At 39.6% G+C, this 27978-nt stretch overlaps 1 protein-coding gene across 7 annotated transcripts in view; it reads left to right on the top strand.

Annotated features, from left to right (window-relative positions):
• Positions 1–27295, top strand: part of CCDC81 (coiled-coil domain containing 81) — a 34446-nt gene extending 7151 nt beyond the window's left edge. For 2 of the 7 annotated variants that reach the window (XM_008540376.2, XM_008540367.2), the window contains 13 exons: positions 608–764; positions 4543–4799; positions 7220–7299; positions 9155–9276; positions 10788–10911; positions 11950–12043; positions 12678–12824; positions 13493–13597; positions 15882–16054; positions 17263–17341; positions 17573–17793; positions 23471–23596; positions 25801–27295. In XM_008540376.2, the coding sequence (XP_008538598.2) occupies positions 608–764; positions 4543–4799; positions 7220–7299; positions 9155–9276; positions 10788–10911; positions 11950–12043; positions 12678–12824; positions 13493–13597; positions 15882–16054; positions 17263–17341; positions 17573–17793; positions 23471–23596; positions 25801–25942 (1827 nt within the window). In that variant the 3' untranslated portion in view covers positions 25943–27295. Of the gene's footprint in view, positions 1–607; positions 765–1614; positions 1854–4542; positions 4800–7219; positions 7300–9154; positions 9277–10787; positions 10912–11949; positions 12044–12677; positions 12825–13492; positions 13598–15881; positions 16055–17262; positions 17342–17572; positions 17794–23470; positions 23597–25800 lie in introns of those variants that run through there. The other 5 variants (XM_070625613.1, XM_070625612.1, XM_070625616.1 and 2 more) reach the window with 3 other exon arrangements.
• The last annotated feature ends 683 nt before the right edge of the window (positions 27296–27978 follow it).

The following is a 27978-nucleotide window of genomic DNA, read 5'->3' as shown; positions in this document are numbered from 1 at the left end:
TTTCTTGGCCCCTGTAGGCATTTGAGTTTGTAACCCCTGATGTGTGATATTTCCAGGGAGACAGAGACCCAGTTAGAGAGCCAAAAGCATTTGCTTCTACCCATCAGCCAAGAACACCATACTGCAGCATATGGCTTGAATGCTGAGTTGTCTGATTTTAAGTGAGAGGCATACAATCTGAAAGAGGGAATGAGAAAGCAGAGATTCTCTTGACCCCTTAAATTCCCTCCCTCCTATGGCACATGATTAAAATTTAAAATGTCACACAATTTAGGACAAAAGTAACCTTAGATATATATTAAAAGTGGCTATGGCATCCATCCAAGTTTGCTTAGTCCTCACAGCCTTTGAATGACATGGAGATGAGGGATCTGGTGTCAGAAAAGCATCATGGATCGATATGTTACATTTTATACTAAACTTATTTGAAAACCTGGAGTCGTAAAATGCTATAACTATAAGGGATCGTAGAGGTCACTGAATTTTTAAGGCCTAAGCTTAATTCTCTTCATGTTTTTTTGTATAATAATACTAAGGATTATTTTTCTTTACCCCTTCAGTGAATTCTGTTTGTTGTTCTTTTTTCTCCTCCTCTTTTTCCTTTCAGGGGGTTCAGATTCCAGGACTTGGAACTTTTACTTTCATGAGACAAAAGCTTGAGGTGGGAAACAACAAGTTTATCCTAATTCAGAGGCCCGTATTTATCATGGCAGAGAAGTTAGTACAGATCCATGGACTCAAACAAAACAAAGTATATACTCCTGGTAAATCTCTTTACTATTTAAGGCTTTCCCAGAAGGTGACTGGCCTGGGGATGAAAACGAAAGGGCAAATCTTGGCCAGCTGCTGCCTTTTTGGTTTCCGATTTGAGGGGCTCACTTTTCATGGGGACCTTTGGCAGAGGGAGGGTCTGAGATAGGAAATAATATACATCTTCCTGTAGGCCATTTTAAACCTCAGTAGCTTAAGAGGTAGGCAGGAGAAGACCTTATGTGAGATCAAGGCAAATCTATATAAAAGCCACATCATGGAGTTGTGCAGACTGTATTCATATTTCGGACCCTCAGAAATTAAAAGTAGTTATAAAGAAAAGAAAGTTAATTAGGGTCTTTGTTTAGGAGAATGACAGTCAGTATCGCTGTGAAAAAGATCACTGTGTTTCTATCATATATATAATTTAAACGATTAAAATTTAAAATTTAGAAGGTTTGGGTGCGGCCCGGTGGCTGAGTGGTTAAGTTTTCGTGCTCCGCTGCAGAAGCCCAGTGTTTCACTGGTTTGGATCCTGGGCGTGGACAAGGCATTGCTTGTCAGGTGACGCTGAGGTGGTGTCCCACATACCTTAACCAGAAGGACTCACAACGAAAATATACAACTATGTACTGGGGGGATTTGGGGAGAAAAATCAGAAAAAAGAAAAAGATTGGCAACAGTTGTTAGCTCAGGTGCCAAGCTTAAAAAAAAAATTTAGAAGGTTAATAATTCTATAAAGACTTGATGAATGCCTTGTATACCTCTCACACCAGAAAATCTTCCCTTCTTTCCTCCCTCCCGCCTTTTTCTTCTTCCCTTCCTGCCTTCCACAAATATTTACTGAGGGCAACTATGTGTCAGGCCTTGTTCCAGGTGCTTGAGATATAGTGGTAAACAAAACCGACATGATGCCTGCTGCAGGACGCTGACATTCCAGCGTCAGTGTGTGGACTTCATGACATCTGCCCTGGTTACTTAGAGGCCTTTGGGGGCTTCCTTCCTGATTTCTGGCTGTGACACTTTTGACCTTCCTTATCATCCCCTCCTGCATCAAACTCATACCTGGATGAAGAGAGACAGTCTACCCCCAACGCCTGCAGGTGAAAAGGCTAAAACTTTCCTTTATGTTAACTTCCCTGAAAGCTAATTTCCTGAGTAATCATCCACCAAAAAATGATATATTGGAAAAACAAACACCAACAAACTATACTTAGAATTCATTATACATATATTCTGTGCTGGGCTTGATGGACTTTTCAGCCATTTTTACCTGGAGTTTTAGGAGAGAAGAAACGTAATACCCTAATTCATTAAAAACCTACCAAATGAAGTGAAAATAAAGCCAACTTTTTTTGAGAAAACATTTGTGCCTTAGAATTAGACCTTATTTTCCATCTTGGATCTTGTAGAGAGTCCAAAAAAATAGTTTATATCTATAATTAACTTTTTTACTAGTTTGAGGAAATTTCAGAATTAAACATATATGATTGAATTCATTCACAAGAACAATTCTGTCTACAGTTTAGCTTTGGTGTTATGCTTCTTCATCATTAATTAACCAGATAACTAATCAAACATTATACAGTGATTCTTAAAGATTATTAAGACCTTGCTTTGGTCTGATTATTGGTCCTTGCTTTGAAGAGCTCAGAATCTAGCATAGGAGATAAATATATAAGCAAATGATGAAACATGATTAAATGCTGCGAAAGTAGCGCTGATCAGCACTGGATCAAATGCTAGGGGAGCCCAGAGGAGAGCATGCCTAAGTCTGCTTGAGGGGTTTAGGAAGATGGCATGCCATGAGGTCCTAAAGGATGATAGGACTTTGTCGGCAGAGAAGCTATAGAAAATATTTCAAAAACAGTATGAATAATTCAAGAATAGGGGAAAGAGTGAAGCCTGTTAAGGTAGTAATAGATACTTCTGTTTGGCCAGGGCATATGATTGTGGAGGCAATGAAGGGAGGTAAGACAAAAATGGTTGGTAGGGATCAAATTGTGAAGGCCTCAAATGGTGTGATAAGGACTTTGGAATTCATCCTGTAGGCACTGAGGAACCATTGAAAGTTTTTGATCAGGGAATTATCTGTACTGGTCCAGTTTTTAGTTTAGGAAGATAGCTCTTTTAATTATAGTCATTTGGTAAAATATGGTAGAAGCCTGAATGAAAGCAGGGCAATCAGGAGGAAGATGAGGGAATCTATTTTGAGACATTTCAGATGTAGAACTGATGGGATTTGGTTACTAGTTGAGAGTAGTGGGTAGCAAGAGGAAGGAAGGTATTTAGTATGGCTCAGATTTCTTGGAGAATAGATGTATGCTCATGCCATTAACTGCCATAGGGAACGAAGGGGGAAAGGCAGGCTGTGGTGGCAAATAAAATGATGAGTTTGCTTTTGGACATATTGAATTTGAGATTCCTATAGGGATATTTAGATAGAGATGATTCCAGAGCTCAGGAAAAGGGTGGAGATTGGAGGTCAAGATTTGGATCAGTTTGCTTAAAGACTTAAAGTAAGAAGAGGAGATAGACAAGGACAAAATCCTGTTAAAAAACAAAACAAAACAAGAACAACCACCATCTTACAAGAAGTGAAAGAGGAAGGAAGCCAGCAAAGGAGACCAGGGAGGAGGAAATTGGAGAACCAAGAGTAGTGCCGTGGACACAAGAGAAAAGAGAGGGCATGGTCAGAAGTCACAAAGAGGTCATGAGAATCAGATTTGCAATGTATTCATTGGCTTGTCTATCAAGAGATGATAGTGTCCTTCCTGAGATTAGTGGGCTGGAAAAGATTGCAGAGAGGACTGGGTGAATGGGAGGGGAGAATCTAAAGGCAGGCAATATAGCCTTCTCTTTTAAGAAATTTATTTGAACAAATGAAATGGAGGGAGGTGGTGCAGAATCACTGTTAAGCTGTGCAGGAGACCTAGGTTAATACAGGGAAGCTTGTGTAGTGTAGGCTGTTAATCCTCCTCATCCAGCAGTATTGGACATTTGAAAGGCTATGAATTAATGCTTGCTGAATGAATGTTCAGAATGTTCTTATCTTCTCTCTATCCGTGTTCACTGTCTCTCTTTGGATTTATCATGTTGATCCTCTTTGCTATTTACCCCCTTTTCTGACTTGTGGGCCTTGTACAGCTTCTATATCTAGACTTGAATAAACTCTGTTTCCTTCAAGCTAGATATAGTCCTATTCCTTTGCAATGTCATTTATGGACTCATTAGAGAGGAAAAGCTTTCTTCAAGTCACCCAGTCTGATATCCTCTGATAAGAACCAATTTCATTTGAAAGGTAACTTCTGGTGAAGATAACTATCTTTTCAAAACACTTAACATTTGTAGATACTTATAATCATTTAAAAATGATATGATAAGTGGAGGAGATAGGCAAATAAATAATGCTGCAACATGTCCTGGAAGATAAGGATGCTGAAAAATTCAGAAAACCCTCTGATGAAGAGAAGCAGTTAGTTATTACTATGTTTCCAAGAGAAAATAAAAATCTTGTCTGGAAAATTGCTTAGCAAGCTAATTATTCTTATTTTGAGCAAAAAATATTATACTTTTAGGGAAAATCATATTGATTGCTATCTATTAATAACCAGTAATGTTAGGTGTCTGTAAGAATAATGTTACATTGAGTACAACTAAAGACTTCACACAGACAATTCTATTTTTGAGTATTAAGTGAGAATCAGATGATTATTTGTGAGTGTATATGATATGTCCTTGTTGTAATTTCCACTTCCTTTCCTCCACCCCAACTGTCCTTTTCTCCTCTAGGTGATATCCCAATTGTTCCACTTAATTTTGTCATGATATCCCTGGAGGGTCCATTTAACAGGGATATAGTGGAAGGATGTGTGAAGGAGACGTTGCTTTTTTTATCACGATCCATTTCCATCAAAGAAAATGTGGAGTTTACATTCAAAGGAATTGGAGTCCTCGTGATCAGAGATGGCAAAGTGAAGATGAGATTTTATAAGGACTTCCTTTGTACAATGGATGGAAGTGGGGCTTTGGCGAAAGCCCTAGCAAACGTAAATTAATGTTTCCTTCTCTTAACCCTTCTCCCGAGTAGCTCTGAATCATCTGTAACTGCGTCATCGTTAAGAAAAACTCAGGTTGACATGTTTAAATGACAATTACCCCAAGTGCAAAGAAGTATTTGCTTATAGATGCTTAACTCTTTGACAAAAAGGTTAGAAGAGCAAAGGAACTTACCTAAGTTTTGAGTCAATGCCAACTGAAAAATATAAATAGTAATAGACACTTCTACAACTCTGAACATTTTATAGTACCTTATAGTTTAAAAAGTTCTTCCACATATATTATTTCATTTGAGTCTCAAAACATTATAAAACTGGTATTATTATCATCCTGATTTTACAAATGAGAAAAATGGGGGCTCAGAGAGGTTATATGGGAAGCCTGAAGTCAGTAGTGGTAGACTGGAATTCAAGAAGAACTTCCTAATCACTCTTTTTTTGCTGGTTATACTAGTTTATTTTAATGCAAGTCTATAATAAGATCTAATTCAAGTCATGAAAATGTATCTTTAGCTTTTAATTTGCTATGTTGTAGAAGAAATTTCATAATCCATCGTTAACCATGAAGGAGCTAGTGATGACCTTCATGCTAAGCTGGACACAGCAGACTTTAAGGAGGCAATGAAATAGTCAATCAACAGGACTAATTGAGTACTTAATGTGCCTTAGGTGCAGCTCTGAGAACTAACAAAATTGGTATGAATAAATTGGAATTTTGAAATGTATCATGAAATGTATATAATCCTGTGTTGCACAGAGCAAAAACCTGACTTTTAAAGTGAAAAAGCTATAAAAATGAAAGCCTATAAGTAGGGTCTAATCCTACCCTCTAGCTTCTCCTTTCAGGAAGCTCTAGGATGGGGATTTAGGTGATAAGAGTTGTGCACAATAGGACTTTTGGTGTTTTCTCCACAATCTGGCTTTGTACAGGATTTTTAAGAGAGATGCCAACTTGGTGTATGGGAAAATGGAAATACACACAGGTATAACCTCTGTTTTCCATGAAAACATGAGGCAAGATTTGCAAAACCAGAGCAAGGCCAACGCACTGGCTTGTCTCTAACCTTCAGAGTTCTACAGAACTTGGTAGCCTCAATATGTGTTTAAAAGAGAGGATAGGGCCAGCACCAGTGTCCTAGTGACTAAGTTTGGCATGCTCTGCTTCAGCAGCCTGATTTTGGTTCCCAGGCATGGACCTAGACCACTTGTTTGTCAATGGCCATGCTGTGGTGGTGGCTCACATACAAAAACAGGAAGATTGGCAACAGATATTAGCTCAGGGCGAATCTTCCTCAGCAGGAAAACAAAGAAAAAGAGGACAACATTTTAATTGGCCTGCTGCATTCTAAGACATAACTTTTAAGGGGCATTTTCCAGAAGAACTAGTCCTGAGAGATATTCTATGAAAAAAGCGTTTGGAGGCCAAAGCAGATGGAGAACTGCTGCATATATTACCCTCACGGGCAGAGGCACAAAGCACATTGGCATGTTAAAGGATCTGAGAAGTCTGGCTGGAAAGAAGCCACTTTAACTCCCTGGATGTATTTAATCATGGAACTTTAGGCTAATCCAACATTCATTAACATATATAAAACACAATTGGGGAAATTACTGTATAGTGGTGAGAGTGACTGTTTTTTCCCCAAATGTCCCATAACTTAAACCCGAGTGCTGTCCTGCAGAATAGTTCTCTTGAGAAGCTGTGTGCTTCTTTCAATGATGCTGCTTTTGCTGGAAACATTTTTAAAAACTCTTTTTGGGAATTCCCTTCAAAGCCCTTTGTCAGCTGCATCATTAATCCCAAAATAATAATTTTATATGTTATTCTATACTAGTATAATGTAATAATGTGATTATTATATAATGCAACAATAATTATAATAGCTGCTATTTGTTCAGAGCTTATGATGTGCTAGCCACATATATACAGTGCCTCATAAAGATCCGTGAGTTAGATCCTATTATTATCCCCACACACCTAGGGTCTACTGCTGCATAGCTGTTAGCAGTGTGGGGAGTTGAACATGAGTCTACCTGACTCCAAAGCCCTTCTCTTAACTACCCAATTTTAGAGTTCTTTGTGTCAAGAGTGGAATTAGACTTGCTCATTTTCCTGATAGTTTCAATAAGTTGGCTCTCCTCTTAAAGATGTCTAAAGGAAGCCATCAACTCTGAAGGAAATTTCCAAAGAGGAAATGGTTTGAGAAAAGGCAGCACCAATGGAATTGGTATGTGACTACTCAGGGTGAAAACTTGGATTAATGACATCATTCCTCATTGGTGTTTAAGCTCTAGACTTTAAGGACTAAACAAAAATAATAGAGTATCATGGTAGCCTTGCCTGTAGCTTAGATTTGTCTGTGTCCTGGACCACAGCCCAAGGATAACCCTTCTCTGTCCCTGTCCTCCAGAGGCCTGGCACTGTGGACTCAGTGTTGTCCAGCAGAGAGACCTGGGAGAAGCGGCCCAGAAGCGTGCTTGTATTTCCAAGGTCAGTGCTTGCTCCACAGCTTCTTCCAGGCACAGCAGCCCTTGCTGACCTACTGATCTAACTGGGCAGGGTTTCACACCCTCTCCTAGCTCGTGCTCCTGTTAGTGCTCTCCCTCTCTTCCTCTCCCTCTCTCAGTGCACCAGCAAAGAAGAGTTTATTGGATACACTTTATGTAGTTAAGTTAAAAAACACTGGGCACTTAGAATATTCCTTTTTTAAACTACTCTTAGTCCCCTGGAAATTCTGACACTACCTCCCACCAACCTTAGTCCCTGCAATATTAGCAAAATTATTCTCACCTGCTGGGCTTTCCTCTCCCCTCCACCACTTCCTCTGACCTAGCTTCTTCCCCTGTCTGCAGTCTAGTCCACCTCTTGTCTGAGCTCTGATTTTCACCACTGAAGGCGTTAGAAAGACAAGGTAGAATAAAAGAACAGCTTTACCCTAAGAGTGCAGTGGGTGATACTGGTGGCTGCTGCTGACAATGATTATAATAATAATAATCATAACAATAACGATGATGATAATAGTTATCATCTATGGAGCACTTACTAGATGCCACGTATTTTTAAGCACTTTCTCAAAATTTTTGTATTTAATCTTCACTGCAACTATTTGAGATATGTGTTATAATTTTATCCATTTTATAGAGGTGTAAAAATTGTGCGCTCTTAATCACGTTCTTAATCTTAATTCCTGTGCCCTTAACCACTATGCATTTCAGGTGGAGGAAGATTGGGGCATAACAATCAGCTTCCCAGAGTATTATTTTCTCATGTTTTTTGAGTCTGTGATATCCTCCTGTGTTTGCTAGTTTGGAATAACCCCCTCCTGGAAGGACTGTGTGACACGTCTTTCCACACAAAATCATTGCGAGGGCCAGAATAAGCCTAAGAGATTAGTTAGTCCAACCCCGTCATCTTGCAGATGAAATGGCCACACAACTGAGTGGCCAAGCCAGAAACAAATCCATGGCTCCTGACTATTCCAGTGTTCTTTCCATTGCACCAAGTTACCTTCCTCATTAAAAATAAATCAATGGATTTAAAATACTTTTTTTATTATATTTTGGAAGGCAAATTTGGCTGTCCCTTTGGACATATTTTGGCTTAAGTATTCCAGAAGGGAAATAATTGCAGTGAGTCAAGCAACAGGGATGGAGGCTCCTATCAATTAGAGAGCCTAGAAATAAACACAAGGACTCAAATACTGAAAAAAATTTTAAGTGTTTTATTTATGTGAAGTTTGGGCCTTGAACTTACTGGAAGTACCGCTCCCCACCCCAACTCTAACCCAGCCCTCCATACGTAACACCAAAGAAAATCTGCAACAACACACACCACCTGAGCAAACTGCTCCCCCAACAGTGCCTTTGCAAGTCCCTCACTTGCCTGAGAGGATGGAGAAGTGGGGAGGAGAAAGAGGGAGGAGAGAAATGGTTATTTCTGGGCATATTCTGCATACTAGGCTATGAATCCTTACCTTCAAGCTATCCAACAATCACCTTTCACTGTATCACCCCTATGGCATCTGGTTACAGAACTAGAAAAGACAAATTCAAAGTGAAACCAAAACTAGAAATGTAAATTCAGGCCTTCAAAACAATTTATCTGTCTAAGAGCTGCTTTTGAGCCCTCAGTATAGAGGGGCAAAGGTGTAGGTTGGCTCCCAGACTTAGCCTTAAAGAGAGTGAGTCCATGATTTGTACTCAGCAAATCAAAGCACTCACTCCCTTGAGAGAAGTGGGCTTATTTCAGAATCAGCGAGCTAGTTGGGTTGCTTCTCAGAATGAGAGTTCACACGGTCACCTATTCAGGTCCAGCACAGTGGACAAACATATTGGCTTGTTCCTAGGATTGAACTCAAGGGGATGGAGAACAAACCAAAAATGGAGCCCATTGTAGAAGAAAGTCAAAAGAATAGACAAAGGAAAAGCAAGTTAAAAGATCAATCAGACAAAGAAGAAGGTGTCAGAGGTAGGCCAATGGTTTCTGAGTATAATCTGTCACTCTTTACTACTTAGGAGCCCAGCCATATTACTTAGCAACTCCTATGCCCAAAGTAAATAAAGTTTGATTCATGAATAATCACTGTATTCTTCTCTTTAACAAACATCTTCCATTCCTGGAATCTTGTATCTCATCTTAACTATTTCATGACTCTCAGATTCTTAGATTATGATCTCTTTGCTGGCTTCCCATTGCTTAAAGGGTCAAAATTCAGATGCCTACAGAGTCCAGGCAGATAACATAAATTCATGAAGTGGAATGGATATAACATGATAGGGAGACATGTTAGCATAAATAATAGTGTTTACGAAAAGTGAAAAAAAAAAAGGAAAAATGAAGACTGGTAGTTTTACATCTTTGATATCTGGCCTAATACAAGATCATTGCATTCTCATATCTGAGTCTTCATTTAATCTGTTGTGATATGTTGGTTTTGTGGAAGCATATAAAGAAAATCCTAGGACTTCAGAGACTTTTTGAAAGGATTCTAGACAACCGCAGGGGTTGCCAGACTACCCTTTGAGGACTGTTCCTCTAGCAGATTGTTGATTCACAGAAATTTGGGCCGAGTGGTTAAAATTTTCTGATTTTTCAAGAGAAGCAGAGATCCTGAAATCTATTGATTGCTAAATGTTGACAACTAATTGATATTGAAACAAAAAATGCTGATTGGGCCAAACAAAACATATCAATGTGTAAACATTGGCTTCCGGATGTTGTTTTGTTCATGTGGCCTACAGGATTACATATAAACTTTTATCCTAATATTCACTTGCTTTCATTTCTTCACCCTCATCTGTCACTGTTTCCTACAGACTCCTTCTTTGAGAAAAATCGTCTATTCATGTTCTTCTAACATGCGTTACTCTTCCCTGACTTCATGGTTTTGTTTACTCTTTTTCTCCTGCCTGGAATGCCCTTCCTTTTCTTAGGGTCTATCCTAATCCCACTTACCTCTTAGCATCCTTTTCACATCTCACTTCCTCCATGACGACTTCTTTCATCACTGGATTCTGAAGTGGCTTCTCTCTTCTCTGAGCATGTTAGACCCTTAAAGAGTGCACCATTCATTCGGGATATAGACGTTTTGCATCGCTGTCCTGAATGGCTATTTATACAATGTATGTGAAACACATAGCACTGTTGACAGGTAGTAAGACCTCCACAAATGAGAGCTCTCATGTTTTTGTTTATATCTTATTTTTCTCTCCAACTATATCTATTGAAAGATCTTTAAAGACAAAGACTTGCCTCTTTGTATTTTCTAAAGTGCCCAGCCAGTGCTTGGCATCTAATAAGTATGCAGCAAAAAATATATTTTTTAAACCACACTAGGGCAAGGGATAATAATTTAAAGATAAGAAAGTGTATCTTATGTGAAAATTTTCCCTGGTAAAATTATGAGTTTTAAAAGTCTATGTTAAGTACAAACAACTCATGTAAAGTTGAAAACAGACTCGCTTTCGTTCACTGTACAGAGATCTTATCACCCAAGATACTTCAAGATAGACAAACTCTCTCCCCTGGCAAAGTGACAAGCGGCAGCTTGCTGACCAAGTTGGAGAGGAGTGGGAGTGGTGGGAAGAATATGAACCCTGAAGGGTAATGTGTTGGTATTTTTTATGTTGTATTTTATTAAATATATTTTTGAGCCATCTCTGGATTCAGGGAATTTAAATAAGCGTTCATTCATTCCTTCATTCAGTATTTTTGAGTATATTCTATGTGCTAGGTGATGGGGATAGTAAAGATGACTAGGGCTCACGATCTAGTGGGAAAGCCAGACATACATAGAGTGATAAATTATGATTCAGTAGGATAAATGCTATGACAGAGGTAGAAATGAAATAGCACAGAGGAGGGAATATCTAACTTCTTTTCTTGTGGATTTGGGAAAACTTTCTTGGTTTTTGTTTTAGCTTTGTCCTGAGGTAACATCTATTACCAATCTGTTTTTTTCTTCTTCTTCTTCTTCGCCCCAAAGCCCCCCATTACATAGTTGTATATTCTGGTTATGCTATGTGAGATGCCACCTCAGCGTGGCTTGATGAGTGGTGCTAGGTCTGTTCCCAAAATCTGAACCAGCGAAACCCTAGGCCGCTGAAGCAGAGTGCCCAAACTTAACCACTTGGCCATGGGGCCAGCCCCTTTCTTTGTTGTTTTCTGAGTGCTTGGATATTATGAACTTACTATAGAATTCACTTATTCAGTTATTTATCTTGTTTATTGGCTGTCTGTCCCCATCAGAGTGTTAATTCCACGAGGATAGGAATTTTTTTGTATGTGTGTTTTGTTGTTCACTGCATTTCCCATGCCTAGAACAGTGCACATAGTAAGCACTAGATAGATTTTTGTAGAATAAATAAATTTTATCCCCATTTGACAGAATTGGTAACTGAGACTTTGCAAGATTACCCAGCTTGTCTAATGCCAGTCAGCTTGTAAGCAAAAAAACTGGGATCCAAATCTAGGTTTATCTGATACAAAGCATATGTTCTTAACCTCTATTCATATAGTTGCTCTGAAGAAAACCACTGAGATACTTTTGTTTGTCTTATGTTTATACTTGCCTCTAAAGTTACTATTGCTCTAGATATCAGACTGCATTAAACATTAATTAATGTTGCATTGTTTTCATAGCTTATCATCTCCAGATTATCTGAAAAATGATGATGAAATGAATCCTAGAATTTCTCCAGCCCCTGCTTGCCAAGATCATAATAAGGCAGGACAGGTACAGTGTCTTCAAACAAACAAAACCTAATCAAACTCTTCCTCTGACTTCTGTTTTTCAGAGAGAGTTCTGGGAATCGCTCTTTCTTTCTTCTTCTTCTTTTTTTTGCTGAGGAAGATTCACCCTGAGTTAACATCTGTGCCAATCTTCCTCTATTTTGTATGTGGGTCACTGCCACAGCATGGCCACTGAATAGTGGTATGGGTTGGTGCCTGGGAACCGAACCTGGGCCCCCAAAGTGGAGCATGCTGAACTTAACCACTAGGCCACAGGGCCCTCCCCAGAATCACTCTTTCTTTAATATATGGGTATGGCTCAAGTTCTCAGGATCCAAAACTGGACTGTGATATATCTATCTACTAGTCAAAATCTACTGGTTAACAGAAATAGAGTTAGGAAATCTCTTTCTAATTTTCAATTGCTATACACACTTCTGATCAAGTGAGAGTTCAGTAAATCCTTATAAATATTTGTGGGGCCCACTCTGCAAATCTCATTTTGCTGATATCATTAATATATCCTTTTACAAAGTATGCTTCTTGATACACCCAGCCTTTGGAGAGCTTGTAAAGGGAATGTGAAGGCAAAAACCTAAAAGGTAAAAATTAATTTGTCCTAAAATTTGGTATTGTAGGAAATGTGTTATGTATGTTTGCAACGAGCACAACGAAATTGCCCATTGTATTATGGTGAGGAGAGGAGGAGGAGGGAGATAGAAGATGAGCGACTCATACAACAATATCAGATGTTGAAGGACCAAGAGGCTCTCTTCAAAGAGCAGGTAGTTCAACACCTCACTAAAGAGTGTTTAACATGGGACAGTAGAACATGATTATAAAATGCCATTTAAAATGTTCCATCATATGTCTGTACAGTAACATATTTAATCATTTACTTACTGCTGGACTAACACTTGTGTCCAAGTTTTCACTAATAGTAAACACTGGGATGAATATCCATGCAGCTGAATGTTTGCATTTGTCACTGATTTTTTTTCCCCCATAAAGACTGAGTTTTAAAGGTAGGATTCCTGGATTTACATGGCTTAATTTTTGATTTCTGATAAAATATAATCCTGGTCAAGGCTTTTCCCTTCAAATTTACGGACTATCTCAAGCAAGCAAAGACAGAATGGCAACTTCAGATCTGTTCTATCCAGATTTCTGTGGTCTCTGATAATTGACCCTACTGCCCCTTCCTGCATTTGTGGTATCATAGGTTACCACATAGGAAATCTTCCATTCTTTCTTACAATTCCCATAGAGGTGGTGCCTAAAGCTCAAGAACAGGAAAAAAACTTCCCCAGCCCACTTTTATAAATCTGTGAAGACATCAGAAAGCATCATGGCTTCCAAAAGGCAGGTTTCTACCTTGGTCAGATTATTTTAATATAATAGAATTAAATTTTTTGAAAGCTCTATTTCAATATGTGATTTCTTTTTTTCAAAGTTGAAAAGTCTGGCTAGTAGAGAACAGAATAAAAAAAATGCTGCCTATAATCTTGGAGTTGCTGAAGCTATAAGAATCCACAAGAATGAGAAACCTGAATTTTATGTGAGTCTTTTCAAAATTTGTTACTAATACCTGCCCCATCTGTGAGTATTTGGATCCTCTATCTGTATTGCAGGTTGTGCCATTTTTTTAAGTGGCCGTGGTAAAAAGAAGGTTGTGCAAGGCTGAAGCTTCCTTCTAGAGCAGGAGTGGTTCAGTGTCTGCCTCCTCACCATTCACATTCACAGTACAGTTCTTCTGAGTCACTCCAGCACTTACCAATGATAGTAATTCTCAGCCAGGACCTGGGCGGGGGTGGGGTGGGGAGGTATACTAAAGTACTGCCCCAGGATTAGCCAATCTAAAGAGAGAAACAGCATCACCTGGAAGCTTGCTGGAAATGCAGAAGCTATGACCTCACCCCAGACTTCAAGAATGGGAATCTACATTTGGATAAGAGGTTTAGGTGATTTGTAGGTGCTTTAAAGTTTGAAAGCCCAGCTTCAGATGGAGGTGAGCCACCTGCTTTGCTGTTAATTCAGTGTCTTCGATCATTATGTGCCTACCTTTATTTCTGCCTGATCGTTCTCGTTTCACCTTACTATCTAGGTAGTGTGACATGGGACATAAAACTAATAAGGTATATTTTCTTTATTCATCATCAAATGTTTATTGAACTCATGTGCTGGCCACTGTGCTGGTGGCTAGGAGTACAAAGATGAATAAGATAAGGTCCCTCTCTAAAGAGGTCTCAGGATCATGGGGGAAACATTTAAAGAGGCAAGAGTGTGGTATACTAAATACTATGATAAATCTTTGAATAGGGCACTGTGTGAGCAAAGAGGAAAGTCCCTTAACCCAGACCGGAGATCTGGAAAGACTTCCTGGTACACAAGAGTTGGGTAAAGAAGTGAATGGAGGAAGAACTTTCCAAGCAGTGGCAGCAGGGAGGGAGGGAGAGCACAGTGCTTTTGAGATTTAGGTGTGATCTCTCTCTCCTCTTAGACATCTAAGTTCCAGATTATATTTCTTACTGCCCACTTTGTATCTCCTCTTTGATCTATCTGTAGATATCTTAAACTTAAAAAGACCAAAACAGAGGATTTGATTCCCCCTGTCAACCAGTTCTTCTCTCAGCCCTCCCATTTCAGCAAGTGGCATCACCATGCAGACAGTTGCACGAACCCCATACCTAGGAGTGATCACAGATTCCTCCTCTTCTGTCCCCCTCATCCAACCATCTGCAAGTCCAGTTGCCTTTACCTCCAAAATGTAGCCACTATCTTTTCACGCCACTTCATCTTCAATGTTACCACCCTAGTCCAAGCCACATTATAGGCTCAACTTCTGCAATACCTCCCTAATTAGGCTCGCTGCTGCTTGCCTTCTTGCCCTCCTACAATCTATTCTCCACACAGTAGCCAAAGCAGTCTTTTAAAACTGTTAACCAAAACATATCATTCTCCTGTTTAAAGCCTCTAATGGTCTCCCGTTGAATTAAAATAGAATGTAAACTCCTTACCTTGACCTATCAGGTCCCGCATGGTTTGGCCCCTGCCCTCCTCTCTGAGCTCACCTGCTTCTACTTTCCCCTCATTCACTATGACTCAGCCACATAGACGTTTCTGCTCTCTAAAATCATGCCTGGCTTGTTTCCATGCAGTGTCTTTGCACTTGCTGTTTCTTCTGTATGGGACACAGGTCCCCTGACATTTGCAGTGGAGGTGATTCAGTCCTCTCCACTGAAAAGCCTTCCCTAATAACCAACCAATTTAGCCCTCTTCCCACCCAGTCACTCGCTATGATAAGGGATTCATGACACTTAGCACCACCTTAAATTATCTGATGTATTGTTTACTTGTTCGCTGTCTGTCTCCTGTACCAGAATGCAGGCTTAATGAGAGTGAGGCTCTCTGTGGATCTCTGTTCTTGGTCATTGTTGGATCACCAGTGTCTAGAATGGCCATGCCCAGAGTAGGTGTTCAATTCTTCCTCTTCCCACCTCCTCTCAGTCCTTGCTCGTACTTTTGTACTCACCGGGAATTCCTTCTTCTTTCTATCTGTGTGTTGTAAATGCTAGCTCAGGACCTGCTCCGTGAAGTCCATTTCCATCTTTCTTTCAGAGATGGGCCTTTGATCAGTTCTGCTCAGATTCATCCCTGAGCACACTCATTATTCTGTGGGTGACCTCAACACTACCTAGTCAACTTCCTAGTGTTGAGGATTGGGCAAATATTATAAGTTAAAAAATACTTTCTGATTGATTTTAGTCTTCTGAATTATTAACTTTATTCTTTGTTGCTTTTTGGTATTCTAGAATAAATGAATTGCTTCTCTGTCATTCTAGAAATCCTTCCTATTTGATAAACGGCCACTCAGTCCTGAGATTAATGCCTTTAAGCAAGAGGAATATTCCCAAAGTCTCCTGAAACAAGTGGATAACAGACGGGAAAAGCAAATCAAGCAAAGACAAAACAGAGAGTTGATGGACCGCCTAGAACAAGTGCAACTCACAGAGGAGTGAGTCCAGCTAGACAAGCTCTGAAAACGAATTTGGAATTTTCATGTAAAGCTTATTTCCATGTAGGATTGAATCAGCTTTGGTAGTTTCATTAGCACAGCCGTACCCCACTGAGCACACTAACCCAGCTAGCAGCCAGTACCATGGCATAACATTTCATTAGAAAAATGAAAAAGCCATCATTATTATAATTATCATTATAGTAATGATTGCCAATCTATAATTAATTATAGAGTATCATTTTGTATTGTTTTCTGATCACTAATACTGGTATATGGAGAAATAAACTTGTCTTGAGCAGGCATCATCCCCAGCTGTTCCCAGGTGATCTTGAGGCAAAGCTGAGGTTTTATTATAAGTATATGGGGATGTTTCATGGAACTCGAGGGCAGGAATGTATGGGGGACCCAGGAGGACTGGAATCAGGGACTAAAAAGTAATGTAAAAAAACCTTCCCTCTGCTCATACCCACAGCTTCTTAGTTGACATCGTCTTTATTCCAGCTCAAACTTGGGTGAATGTTAGTCTCAACTCCAGATTTTCAGGAAAGAGAATCTGATTGGTCCTGCTTGGGTCATCTAAAGCTTGGGATAAGGTCAGGGCCACAGAGTTCAAACATGCCTGAGGGGGCCACACTTCTGCTACTGAAGTCAGGAGAGCAATTAAGGAGGCTACTGTAGTATGAGCAAGACTCCTAAAACAAATAATAAGCTAGTTTCTATGACCAAATATTATATTTCTATAAAATGTATGTGTTCTATTATGCTTACTTTAGATCACGGTGGGTTCCCTGTAGGTTGCATATAATAGAATCATAATTTATAATAGGAAAGATCACTTTTCTTAGAAAGGAATCTTGTGATGAACCATTTTACAGAACAAATAGATACTTCTTGTTTTTTTATCTAGACTTTTTAAAGCATGGTGGGGAAGGAGGGTGCCTGTCTTAGCGATAGTGCATTTGGACAATATGGTCGATACCTGTCCTGTCTGTCCTGTGCTCAACACATTGTCCACTAGCCTATGGATTTCAATTACTCTTCCTTTTTTCTTAAAATAAAAGCTTCTAGAAGGAAATATCACTTTTTATTTACCAGGCTCGCAGTCCTATTAATACTTACTAAACATGTTGTGGTGATGTTAATCTGTATTACTAAAGACTCTGTAATAAACTGTGCTCCTACCTTTTCTTATTCTTAACCGCCAGACTTGCTGCACAAAGAGCCAAATATATAAAAGATAAGATGGAAGAAACATGGTGTTATAAGAGAGCTTTGGATGCACAAGTAAGGGGACAATTATTATTTTTAAAATTATGCAGTGCTTCAATAGCATTCTAAAAATATATTTAGATATACGGTCATATTATGAATACCCTTATGTTTTATCCATTTGGTGGCTTTTGAGGGCCTTGTTCCTTCCTCTAAGGTATTGGTATATTACTATTCTACAGCACTGTGCATAAGCTTTATTCCCTGGTATAATTATAATCTGCATTGTGTGTGTCCCTGTTTCAGATAAAGAACAAAGCCCCTCAGCTGCCCATGTTTGAGCCAGACTCTTTTGAGCCCATCTTTGGTAATAACAAGTGTAATCTGATGGTGGAAAAGCAAATGCGAGAACAGAATTACATGAAGCACCAGCTGGAGGCAGCTGCTAGTCACAAGAGGAGAGCTATCCTGCACCAACTGGTGGACCAAAAGAGGGACTTGCAGATGCTCCAGAGGACCCAAAAAGAGTAGGAGACCTTGGGTCTTTCTTCCTCCTTCTCCTCTCCTCCTCCCCTCTGCTATTTCCCCTCTTCTCTCTCTTTCTTTTTCTCATACAACAGCAGAGAAGCAATAATAATAGTGAACAAAATGAGGAGTTATGTGCAAAATATTGTTCTTAGCTTAGTGTATACTTCATGTCATTTCATCCTCACAATTCACCCTATGAGGAAAAGTTATCGAATTAAAAAAACTAACCAAACTCTCGATCCCACTTCTTCCTCCAGGTACTCTCCACATTTTTCCTTCCCTTTACAGTACAACTTCTTAAAAGAGTTGTCCATACCAGCACTATCCATTGGAAATACAACGTGAGGCACAAATGTATTGTTGTGCTCAAGTAGACACAGACATGAAATTCAGGTCCATTCTAAACTTCCACTAAAACCCCTTCCTTCAAAGAACTGTACATGTAGTAAGCTGTACTGATGATTGCTGGTGAGGGGGTAGTGAAGACGGCAGGGTAGGCAGAGGAGGACTTTATGCCATATCAACGCAAATACATTTAAATTCAAACATTAGACCTACCCAGTTTCTTAAGATGCCTAATTGGTCACACCACCAATGGGGAATGTTTAAAGGTCCTGACCAGCTCTCAGCCTCGCAACATCTCCTTGGCTTCTTCTCACCTTCCCATTTTCCATATCTCCTACTGTCTCTCTTTCACGCCTGACTGACATAGACAACTCCAGTTTCTTCTTTGTAGAGGTCAGCAATTCTCAGATCCTTGATTAGAATTATAAAATCATTGAAGTGCTTAGGGGTTCCAAAAGGGCTTCTCCTCAAAAGAATCTCCTCTTTTTAGACAGCAGCTATACTTATAAAAAGATAAAATGTTATTTTATTTAAATTTTATAAATTACAAATGGTCAGTGGGGTGGTGCAAACATCTGTTATGTTCTATACCAAGTAGGCTCAAACATGAGTAGAATAGTAGGTTGAAGATGGAGGATATCATGAAGAGGGTGGGGTTGGATTGTTGGTAGAGAGAAGTGAGAGCATGGCTTTTGGGGTCAAGTCAGATGTGGGATAGAGTCTTGCATCTACCCAGGGCAATGTATACTTGCTTGGCTGTGCTGTTTGCTAAAATACTGAAATATTTCCAGACTTCTTGATAAATAGCTGTTGCCTCAAGCCCCACAAGTGCATCCCTGCTGCCCAACCTGCCTCAGCCTCTCCTCGGGATCCCCCCATCCCAGTTCTCCGTGATCTTTCACCTAATGGATGAACACCCGGGATCTTTAAGACCACTTCCAGTGTCCGTTCTGATTGATTGGCAGTTCTGTCATTTTACTCGTTGTGTGATATTGGGCAGGTTACATACCTCTGAGGGCATTGGTTTCCTTATCAGTTATTAGGGATAATACTAGTATCTACCTCCAGGGTGGTTGAGGGTTAAATGAAATAATTTTTGTAAATAGCTTCTGTTTCATAGCAAATAGCTGTCGCTTGTCCCATGGTGGCTGTGCCTTTGTATGCTGCCACAGCCAGATCTGGGTCCCTTTGTATTTGCTGCAGAGATTATTGCAGCTTCTGCCTTCACTTCTAGCCCTTAGCTTCTCCAGTTGATCTCCTGAACTTGGAGTTAGGAGGGTTAAACTCTCCCTCTTCCAACCTGCATGACCTGGGCCAAATCAGACATAGGGGTTTTGAGTCCTCTTGTCCTCCTATGAAAAATAAGGATAATCACACCTGCCCTACCTCTCCTCACTATGAGAACTAAATGAGATTATGTATGGGAGAGCATTTTGGGACATTGCGAACCTCTGAACAAATACAAATTATGGTCTTTACTTGGTAAAGACCCCTTTTCTGTATGGGTCATTCTCTGCTGTTTCTATATCCTTTACTGGTTATTCCAGATTCTCTCACTCCTCTTATCTTTTCCAACTCCCCCGCCCTCTGGTCCACCTCAAGATGTGATCTTGGGTCTTCCTGTAGCAAATGGAATGTCACTTTCTTTCAGAGGGGCTAATTACTCAGTGTGATCCAAATAGGCTGCTAAAGCATTTTCATTGTTTTACTTTTTTTTCTTTAAACTTTTCTCCTTTTGTTTTTAAAAAATATAGCAATTTATGCTCATTAAAATAAGTCAATTGGTGGAAAGGTTAAAAAAAAAGTTAATAATCTCCCCTACCAGTAGTCAGTTTTAAGGTTAATATGTAGCCTTCTACATTTTTTCCTTTTCTTTATAAATGTATTCAAACAATATGCACCTATATATTTTTCTTTCTATTTTTTAAATGAAAGTGAGACCTATGGGCTCTTATACATTACTCTGCAACCCAACCTTTCTTTAAACTAATAATGTGTCATTAACTTATATTTAGGTTAGTACATATATACAAGATTCATTCTTCTTTAATAACAGTATAATATCCGTAATATGGGTTGCTATCATTTAACTTTTGCACCATTGATGAACGTTCACTTTGTTTCCAGATATTTTGCTATTATAACAATTCTCTATTAAACATTTTTTTTTTTAAGATTTTATTTTTTCCTTTTTCTCCCCAAAGCCCCCCGGTACATAGTTGTATATTCTTCGCTGTGGGTCCTTCTAGTTGTGGCATGTGGGACGCTGCCTCAGCGTGGTCTGATGAGCAGTGCCATGTCCGCGCCCAGGATTCGAACCAACGAAACACTGGGCCGCCTGCAGCAGAGCGCGCGAACTTAACCACTCGGCCACGGGGCCAGCCCCTCTATTAAACATTTTTAATACATATCTTTATACTGGTTCTTTTATTTCTATTGGATAAATTCCTAAAAGTGAGGTTCCTGGATCAAGTGTTTGGCACGTTTAAAATATTATCAGGTACATTTTTAATATTACCAGATACAGTTTGCTTTCTAATAAGGTATAGCAGTTTGCTTCCACCAGCAGTCTTTTGAGAATCCTAGTTCCCTCTGCTCTAACCCCACTTCATTTTCTTACTTTCTAGGCATTTACATTAAAATGGCTTTTTAACCTATTCTTTAAAAAATAATATCATAGTGGCCAAAAAGCATATGAAAAGTTGCTCAACATCACTAATGATTAGGGAAATGCAAATTAAAACCACAATGAGATAGCCTCTCATTAACAAATGGTTTCCATTCTCCGAGAAGTGTGTGTGTGATTCTTACTCAACCATCAACTGTCATCGTTTGCACTGTTTGAAAAAGAGGTCATTTAGCATTTAACTACATTTTTGCCTCTCCAAGATAAGAAGTGTTTCATGTTTTATTGAATATTTACTTATCTGAACCTGAGATAAGGAATTCTCCACTCCAGTGAATAAAAATGGTAAGCTAAGAAGGTGCTATTTAAAATGTAGTTGTGTTTTATATTACACAATTTAATAATTTAATTCCAATCACATATATATCCTGGAGTGCTAACGTTATGGCAGTATGAATGGAGTAAGCAGTTAGTAAATTGTTCACAATTTCCTCTAACTCACTTTGTAGGCGTAGGAAAAAGTCTTTTACTATTTAAGATGTATATATCAGTGTAACATAACAGATAAGATGGCTATCTTTTTTTTTCCTAGGGTCTTATGAAAAGAAAACATTTATACATTTGCAGAACAGTGTAATAAGATTTCACAAATGCAAAGATAAAATGTGCTATCGTTTATCTTGGGTTATCATATTTGTGGTTTGATTGCCTGGTGAAATATCCAAATCAAAGAAAATTACAGATTTTTCTTACACCATGAAACCTTTAACAAGTACTTATTTTAGAGTATTCAAAAGATTAAAAAGGAAGAAAATTGTCTGTTCATTGTAGACAAAACCATTAAGATACAAATATAATATGATGTAAAGGGGAAAAATAAAACTAAGACAGCAAAAAAAATAATAAAAGAGAGAGAGAGAGGAAGATATTACCTCACTCCCACTAGCATGGCTACTATAAAAAAAACAGAAAATAATAAGTATTGACAAAGATATGGAGAAATAGGAACCCTGCGTACTGTTGGTGGGAATGTAAAATGATCCAGCCATTATGGAAAACAGTATGGCAGTTCCTCAAAAAGTTAAAAATAGAAATACCATATGATTCAATCATTTGACTCCTGGGTGTATATCTAAAAGAATTAAAAGCAGGATCTTGAAGAGATATTTGCACAACCACCTTCAGAGCAGGATTATTCACAATAGCCAAGAAATGGAAGCAACCTAAATGTCTAACCACAGATGAATGGATAAACAAAATGTGGTATACACATACAATGAAATATTATTCAGCATTAGAAACGAAAGAAATTCTGACATATGCTGCAACATGAGTGGATCTTCAGGACATTATGCTAAGTGAAAAATAAGCCAGTCACAAAAGGAAAAACACGGTATGATTTCACTTATGTAAGGTATTTAGAATAGTCAAATTCATGGAAACCCAGTGGAATGGTGGTTGCCAGGGTCTAGGGGAAGGGAGAAATAGGGAGTTGTTGTTTAATGGGCATAGAGTTTCAGTGTTACAAGGTGAAAGGAGTTCTGGGTATTGGTTGCACAATAATGTAAATATACTTAAGACTGTATCTGTACACTTAGAAATAGTTAAGATGGTCAATTTCATGTTACATGATTTTACTACAATTAAAAAAAACTATGAAAAGGAAAAAGGTATGGAAAATATATATAATAGGTACCATTCAGTCATTGAGCTCTCATTGTATGATAGGCATTGGCACTTTCTGTATATTATCTTATTTAAACTTTATAATACCCACACAACAGCTGTTAAATCAATGCTTATTAGAGGAAAATGTGGTCATACTATTTTAGGAAAAGTGAACCAGCACTGAGCACATTACTGATTTTTCTTGGAGGGCCCTGATACCTAGTGGCAGTTGCTACCTGTAACACAAAGCCCTTCAGAGCTGGCTAAATCAGCCATGGCATTTAGTGAAGTCCCTTCTAGAATTTAATGAGAACGGATGGTAAGAGTTTCAGTTTGGCAAGAAATAGACACATATAAGTGATTTGAACCAGGTTTAAGGTGATTTGCAACAGCAATGACTGCATGTTTGGAGACAGTAAAAGAAACACTTAAACATTGTGAATACTGGGATGTTGCACTTGAAGAGAGATATTATAGTCACTTCTTCAATGATATGGCCATCACCAAACACATTCTTTTTACTTTCTGTACAGTGTTAGATATGTTCTCCATTTCATTTTCTTTTCCTAGTCACTTCTGTTTCTTTTCCCCTTTCTAACCATTCATTTGTATGCCTGTCTACTTTGTCTTGTAAAATGCCTGTAGCAACCTGTAGGCTGATTACTGACAGCTGAGAGGCTGGAATAAAAGGAAAGAAACATAAAGTCTGGGAAATCCATTTGAGATGATTCTTTAGATCAGTTAAATTAGCCTCAAAAGAAATTAATGGCTTTAAAGGCTGAATTTGTTAATTGGAAAAAGGTTTCGATCCTACTCTTTTAAACCAGAATGGAAGATGAAAGGTCCTAGATCCATAAATTATTTGAAAGCTAGGAGTTTCACTATCTTTTTGCAGTGTTCATGCCTTAATAGACTCCAAAGAGTGGTGAACAAAATCAGAAAGTTTTCTGTTTACCATAAAAGGAATGGGGCTCCCAAGGTTGGTGCATGTCCTTCCCAGTATTGTGAATGAAATCAGACTGTTCTGTTCTCCCTAGGCACTTGGCAGATAGAAATGCTGAGCTGGAGCGAGTGAACAGAATCAACCAGAGCTTACAGGAGGACTGGGAAAGGAGTGCTGCAATGAAGAGGCAGCGGGACCTGGAGGAGAAGGCCTTCGAGCGGTAATACCTGATTGGAACCAGTCCTTTGTCTGCTTCTTGTTTACTTTCCTCTAATCCTGAGATGGCAGTTAGGTTTCCAGTGCCAACTCCAGTTGATGAGTAGTGGCTGCCTAGAGAAATTTGTAGAGAAAAGGATTCTGGGTCCAGTGGGAAATACTGCTACAATGTATTAGGAATGTCTGTTATGGATATGGGATTGGAGAATGCTGTGTTATATATTATATATTTGTCATCTCTGCCCTAATCTTGGCCTCTGCGTAGGGTAGCTTTATCTTCTTTCTGTGGAGGATGGGGAGGCAGGGGGGTTGGGGAGTGGGGAGGAGGGTGGGAATTCTCTTTGGAAATAAATAGTTGGAAATTGGGAGAGTGAGTATCCATCTGAACAAATCCACAGCCTAAGGAATGGTCATTTAAGAGCAGAGTCAAGGGGTTGTGGGTCAGACTGTCAACTGGAAAAGTGAGATGCCACTGCGAAATGAACCAAGAAAATCTTCCTGAAATGTATTATTATATCCCTACCCCCTCTCTCCAGCTATCTATTTACAATCTAGGATCAGGGAATCTAGTCATGGCTTTGAGGATTAACACTAACTTTGGAAAGGCAGCTAATCTTTTGGTGTTACTTTTCTTATTTGTAAGATGGAGAAAGTAAACACTTGCCTGACTTAACACAGGAATTTGGGGATCAAATAAAGAGATGAAAAAGTATTATACTTTAATTAAAATACTTTACAAATGTAGGGTATAATTTCATAGAATTTTAAAAACTTGAAGAAACAGGCCATGCCTACACAATCAAATGTTATTAAAACCTGAATATATCAAAATAATATTTTAAATTGCCAATTATCAACTAATTTTTATCATGGATAAAATTTGTTCTAATGGATCTTGATCTGTGACTCTCCTTTTCCTTTTAGATTTTCTTTTAAGGCATTTTTTGCTGGTCTTTCTAACAGGTAGAGCCCATATGTTGTGATGATGCAAGTATGAGTGATGACATGGAAATAGGTTCCAAAGGAGAACTGGGGTTGTTTGGCCTAGGGAAGAGGTAGGGAAAGCTGAGTTGGGGGTTTCAAGCCATTTTCTCAATGTTATGGGAAATCGGGTAGAAAGCAGTGAAGTGAATGCCAGGGAGATTTTCACTGGATTTTGAAAGAATGCTTGGCCACCATGATGATAAAGGGTATAGGGGACATGAAGTAACCTTGAGTGGCAGGATAACACAGCTGCTCCAAGGACATGGCAGAGCGAACCTATTACCCGAAGACCTAGGCCAAGTTGTGGGCAGGGACTCAAGCAGGCAGCGGGTGGGAAGAAGGAATTGGTTGGTGTTAAAAAGAAAATGAAGCAAAAACAAGGTTCATGTGCATGCAGTTAGCACATGGTATTCCATCCCATGACCAAGGCAAGCCAGGTGGTCTTCCCTGGACATTGCAAAGACTCTTTGTTCTTTTTCTTTGTAAGGCTGCTCTTGTTTCTCCTTTTTACAGAATTCCACCCATGTAGAAATTTTGATAGGATAGGGGAACACACCAGGGACTGTCCTGCATAATCAAGAAAAATTGTTGGAGTGGAAAATCAGTTACTGCCATCCCTTCAGCTCTGCTTGGAGCTGCTTTTGTCCTTGTCTCCACTTTCGCTCCTGCCCCTAACTCTCCAGAGGTCTCTGGCCTCTGGGGACTTTTCATTTTGAGTCTACTCTGTCTCCTGGGGTATTAACTGTTAACCAGCAGCTTAATGGCCTGCTCTCCCTCTCAAATGCTGTCTCCTGGGAGCCTGACAGGTAAAGGTGCAGCCACATGGCCAAGCAGGGAACACAGAGGCTTTGGAGCCACCATGGGCTGGTTGAGGGACCTTGGGCAAGTTACGTGTTCTCTGAGGGTTCGGGTACGTGTGGCTGGGGAGAAGGGCTGGGGTCAGACTGTTGTGAAGGCACTGAGTCAGAGCCTTTTATTTAACTGGGGAATGAGGAGATAGCTGAGGTTTGGAAGCAGGAGATGCCAAGCTGGGGCTGGCTGCAGGCAGCAGCCTGGAGGGTGAGAGCCTGCAGGTGGGAGATCACAGGTGGGTGGGAAGCTCCTGGAGGGCAGGGACCAGGTGTTGCTTTTCTTTTGTCTCCCTTCCACTGGCTTCCAGGCCAGGGCCCCAGCCAGGACTCAGGGAATGCCTGCTAATGACTGCTTTTCCTCGCCTCTCCCCAGGGCCTCAGACAAGCTCTTCCTCCTGGACCAGTGTGAGAAGTATCGGCGCTGCAGGCAGTGCCAGCGGTGCACCTCCAACGTGGGCAAGAGCAACCTGTGGCCCCTGAACAAGTCCCTGCATGGCTCCCGGTTGTTTGTCTAAAACCCAATGTTTGGACATGTGTCCAAAACCTGGGGAAGGTTTTTATTTTTCAAATGTTTAGGGGTGATGGCAAAACGACATATTTATACTTTAGAGGAAAAAAATTGTGTGGTTTTGGTGCTTTCAGGAATAGATTTATTTTTAGCCCTTTACTGAATTCACATACAGAGGTTCTCACATCTGTCGTCCTCCCATCCACACAGAACCCTGCTGCCATCGGGGCTGGGAATGGGACCCTGCTTCATTCTGGCTGCGGGCGTGCTGCTGACCCAGCCCTGCCACCCCCTCTGTGACTTTGTATAAGACTTTGTGACTTTATCTTTTCTTCATCTATAATGAATAATGTCATAATAAATATTTTCTACGTGCCCGACTGTGCATAACAATTCATAATGGTAAATTTTACCATCCTCCCCCAGCCCTAGATTTTTCTAGAGGACCCTATGTGTGAAAAACCCACAGGTAGGTTAGGCTATTTGCCTCAGGTGGTGAGAGTAATGCCTTCCGAGTTTTCTACTTGGTGATACACCTGGGACTTTGTTGGGACCTCAGGGGATATCATTCCTTTGGTGACCTTCTGGTCAATCATTCTGTTGCCCAGCCACTTCTACACCATGATTGTAGGTTTATTGGGATAAGTGTGTACTGTGAGGGGAGTCTGGCTGCCGTGCCAGGTGCTACCTTCTTCTCTCACTGCTTCACTTGGATCCATTCTTAAGCTAAATATGCTGTGGAAGAGGAGTATCTTCCTGTTAAAGGACTGATTTTCAGTTAAGCTGGGGGTGTTCTCAGCCACAAACTTTCTTCATTTGTCTTCACCCTTTATCTTTCCTCTCCCTGCCCTGTCCTACCACCTTAGGTAAAAAATTAACAAAGAAGAGTGAAGTCTAGATTTCTGAAATACAAAATCTAGGAAGAAAGTCCCTTCAACTATTTGCTTTCTGCTGTCATATCTTTCTTAGAAAATGGGTGAAAATATATCTGGGGAGACCTCCAAAACATTGTTTTGTCCTGCTACAAATACAAAGTAGGAATGTTTTGAGCCCTGAATAGTTAAGGGGAAAGTACTCAGATTGATATCGGGCAAATTTTGTTGCTAATGTTATCTTTTTCTATGGAAATAAGTAAGCTTACTGGTGACTGAAATTGTCTGGAACCTCTCAACCCAAGCTTCCTATGTTGCCACTTCCTTCCATTTCCCCAGAAGATCACCCCATGCAGGTTGAATGATCACCAACCAATACTTAAAACATAGCCTTTCCCCAGGACTGCTTGACTTGCCTGAAGTCCATATCTGCTGCACCCTTGGAGTATTTCTGTGTCTCTAATATATAATAAATTACTTTAATAGCATTGTATTAATATTTTTAAAAAATACAGACTGCCTTCTTAAAGAAAAAAAGACTTTAGGAAATTTTGATATGTTTAGGTGAAAAGATTTAACTTTGTAGACAGTTTTTACTATAGGAACTGAACTTATTTATTACCATTGCTAGCAGTACTGACTCTTACTGTGTGCCAAGCACCAAGCTAATTTTTGGTGACCTGGAGATTAAGACCTCATCAGTCCCTGCCTGCCTTCAGAGCACTTACTGTGTGGAGCAGAGGTGAGATGTGACTGGAGAATCTCCACATAACAAGGTAAAAACCTGATAGCGCTGTGCATTGGTTGTTACGGACGAGCAAGCTGGAGCCCTTGTAGTCAGTTATCCTGGCACAGAGAGAGAAAGCTTTTGAAGGAGATGAGGCCTAAGCTGAATTTTTAAGGATAAATAGGAAATAGCTGGATGAAGAGTGACAAGGGGTCATGGCAACAGATGTCGAGGCCCTGTGTGCCTATCAAGGCTAAGATGGAGATGTGGTTATGTGAGTTAGGTTATGAAACCTAATATGTTTTTTATCATTCAACCTTTTTAAGAATCAAACTACATTATAGTCCTTCATTAAAACAACTGATATCATACAATAAAGAATGGACAGTCTTTCTTTTGAGCAAGTCTTCATAGATTATCATCTTCTTCACTGATCTTAACGGC

Source organism: Equus przewalskii, chromosome 6 (genome assembly GCF_037783145.1).
Source record: "Equus przewalskii isolate Varuska chromosome 6, EquPr2, whole genome shotgun sequence".
Taxonomy (NCBI): domain Eukaryota; kingdom Metazoa; phylum Chordata; class Mammalia; order Perissodactyla; family Equidae; genus Equus; species Equus przewalskii.
The sequence above is the reverse complement of the archived record's forward strand: the minus strand, read 5'-3'. Positions and strand labels throughout refer to the sequence as shown.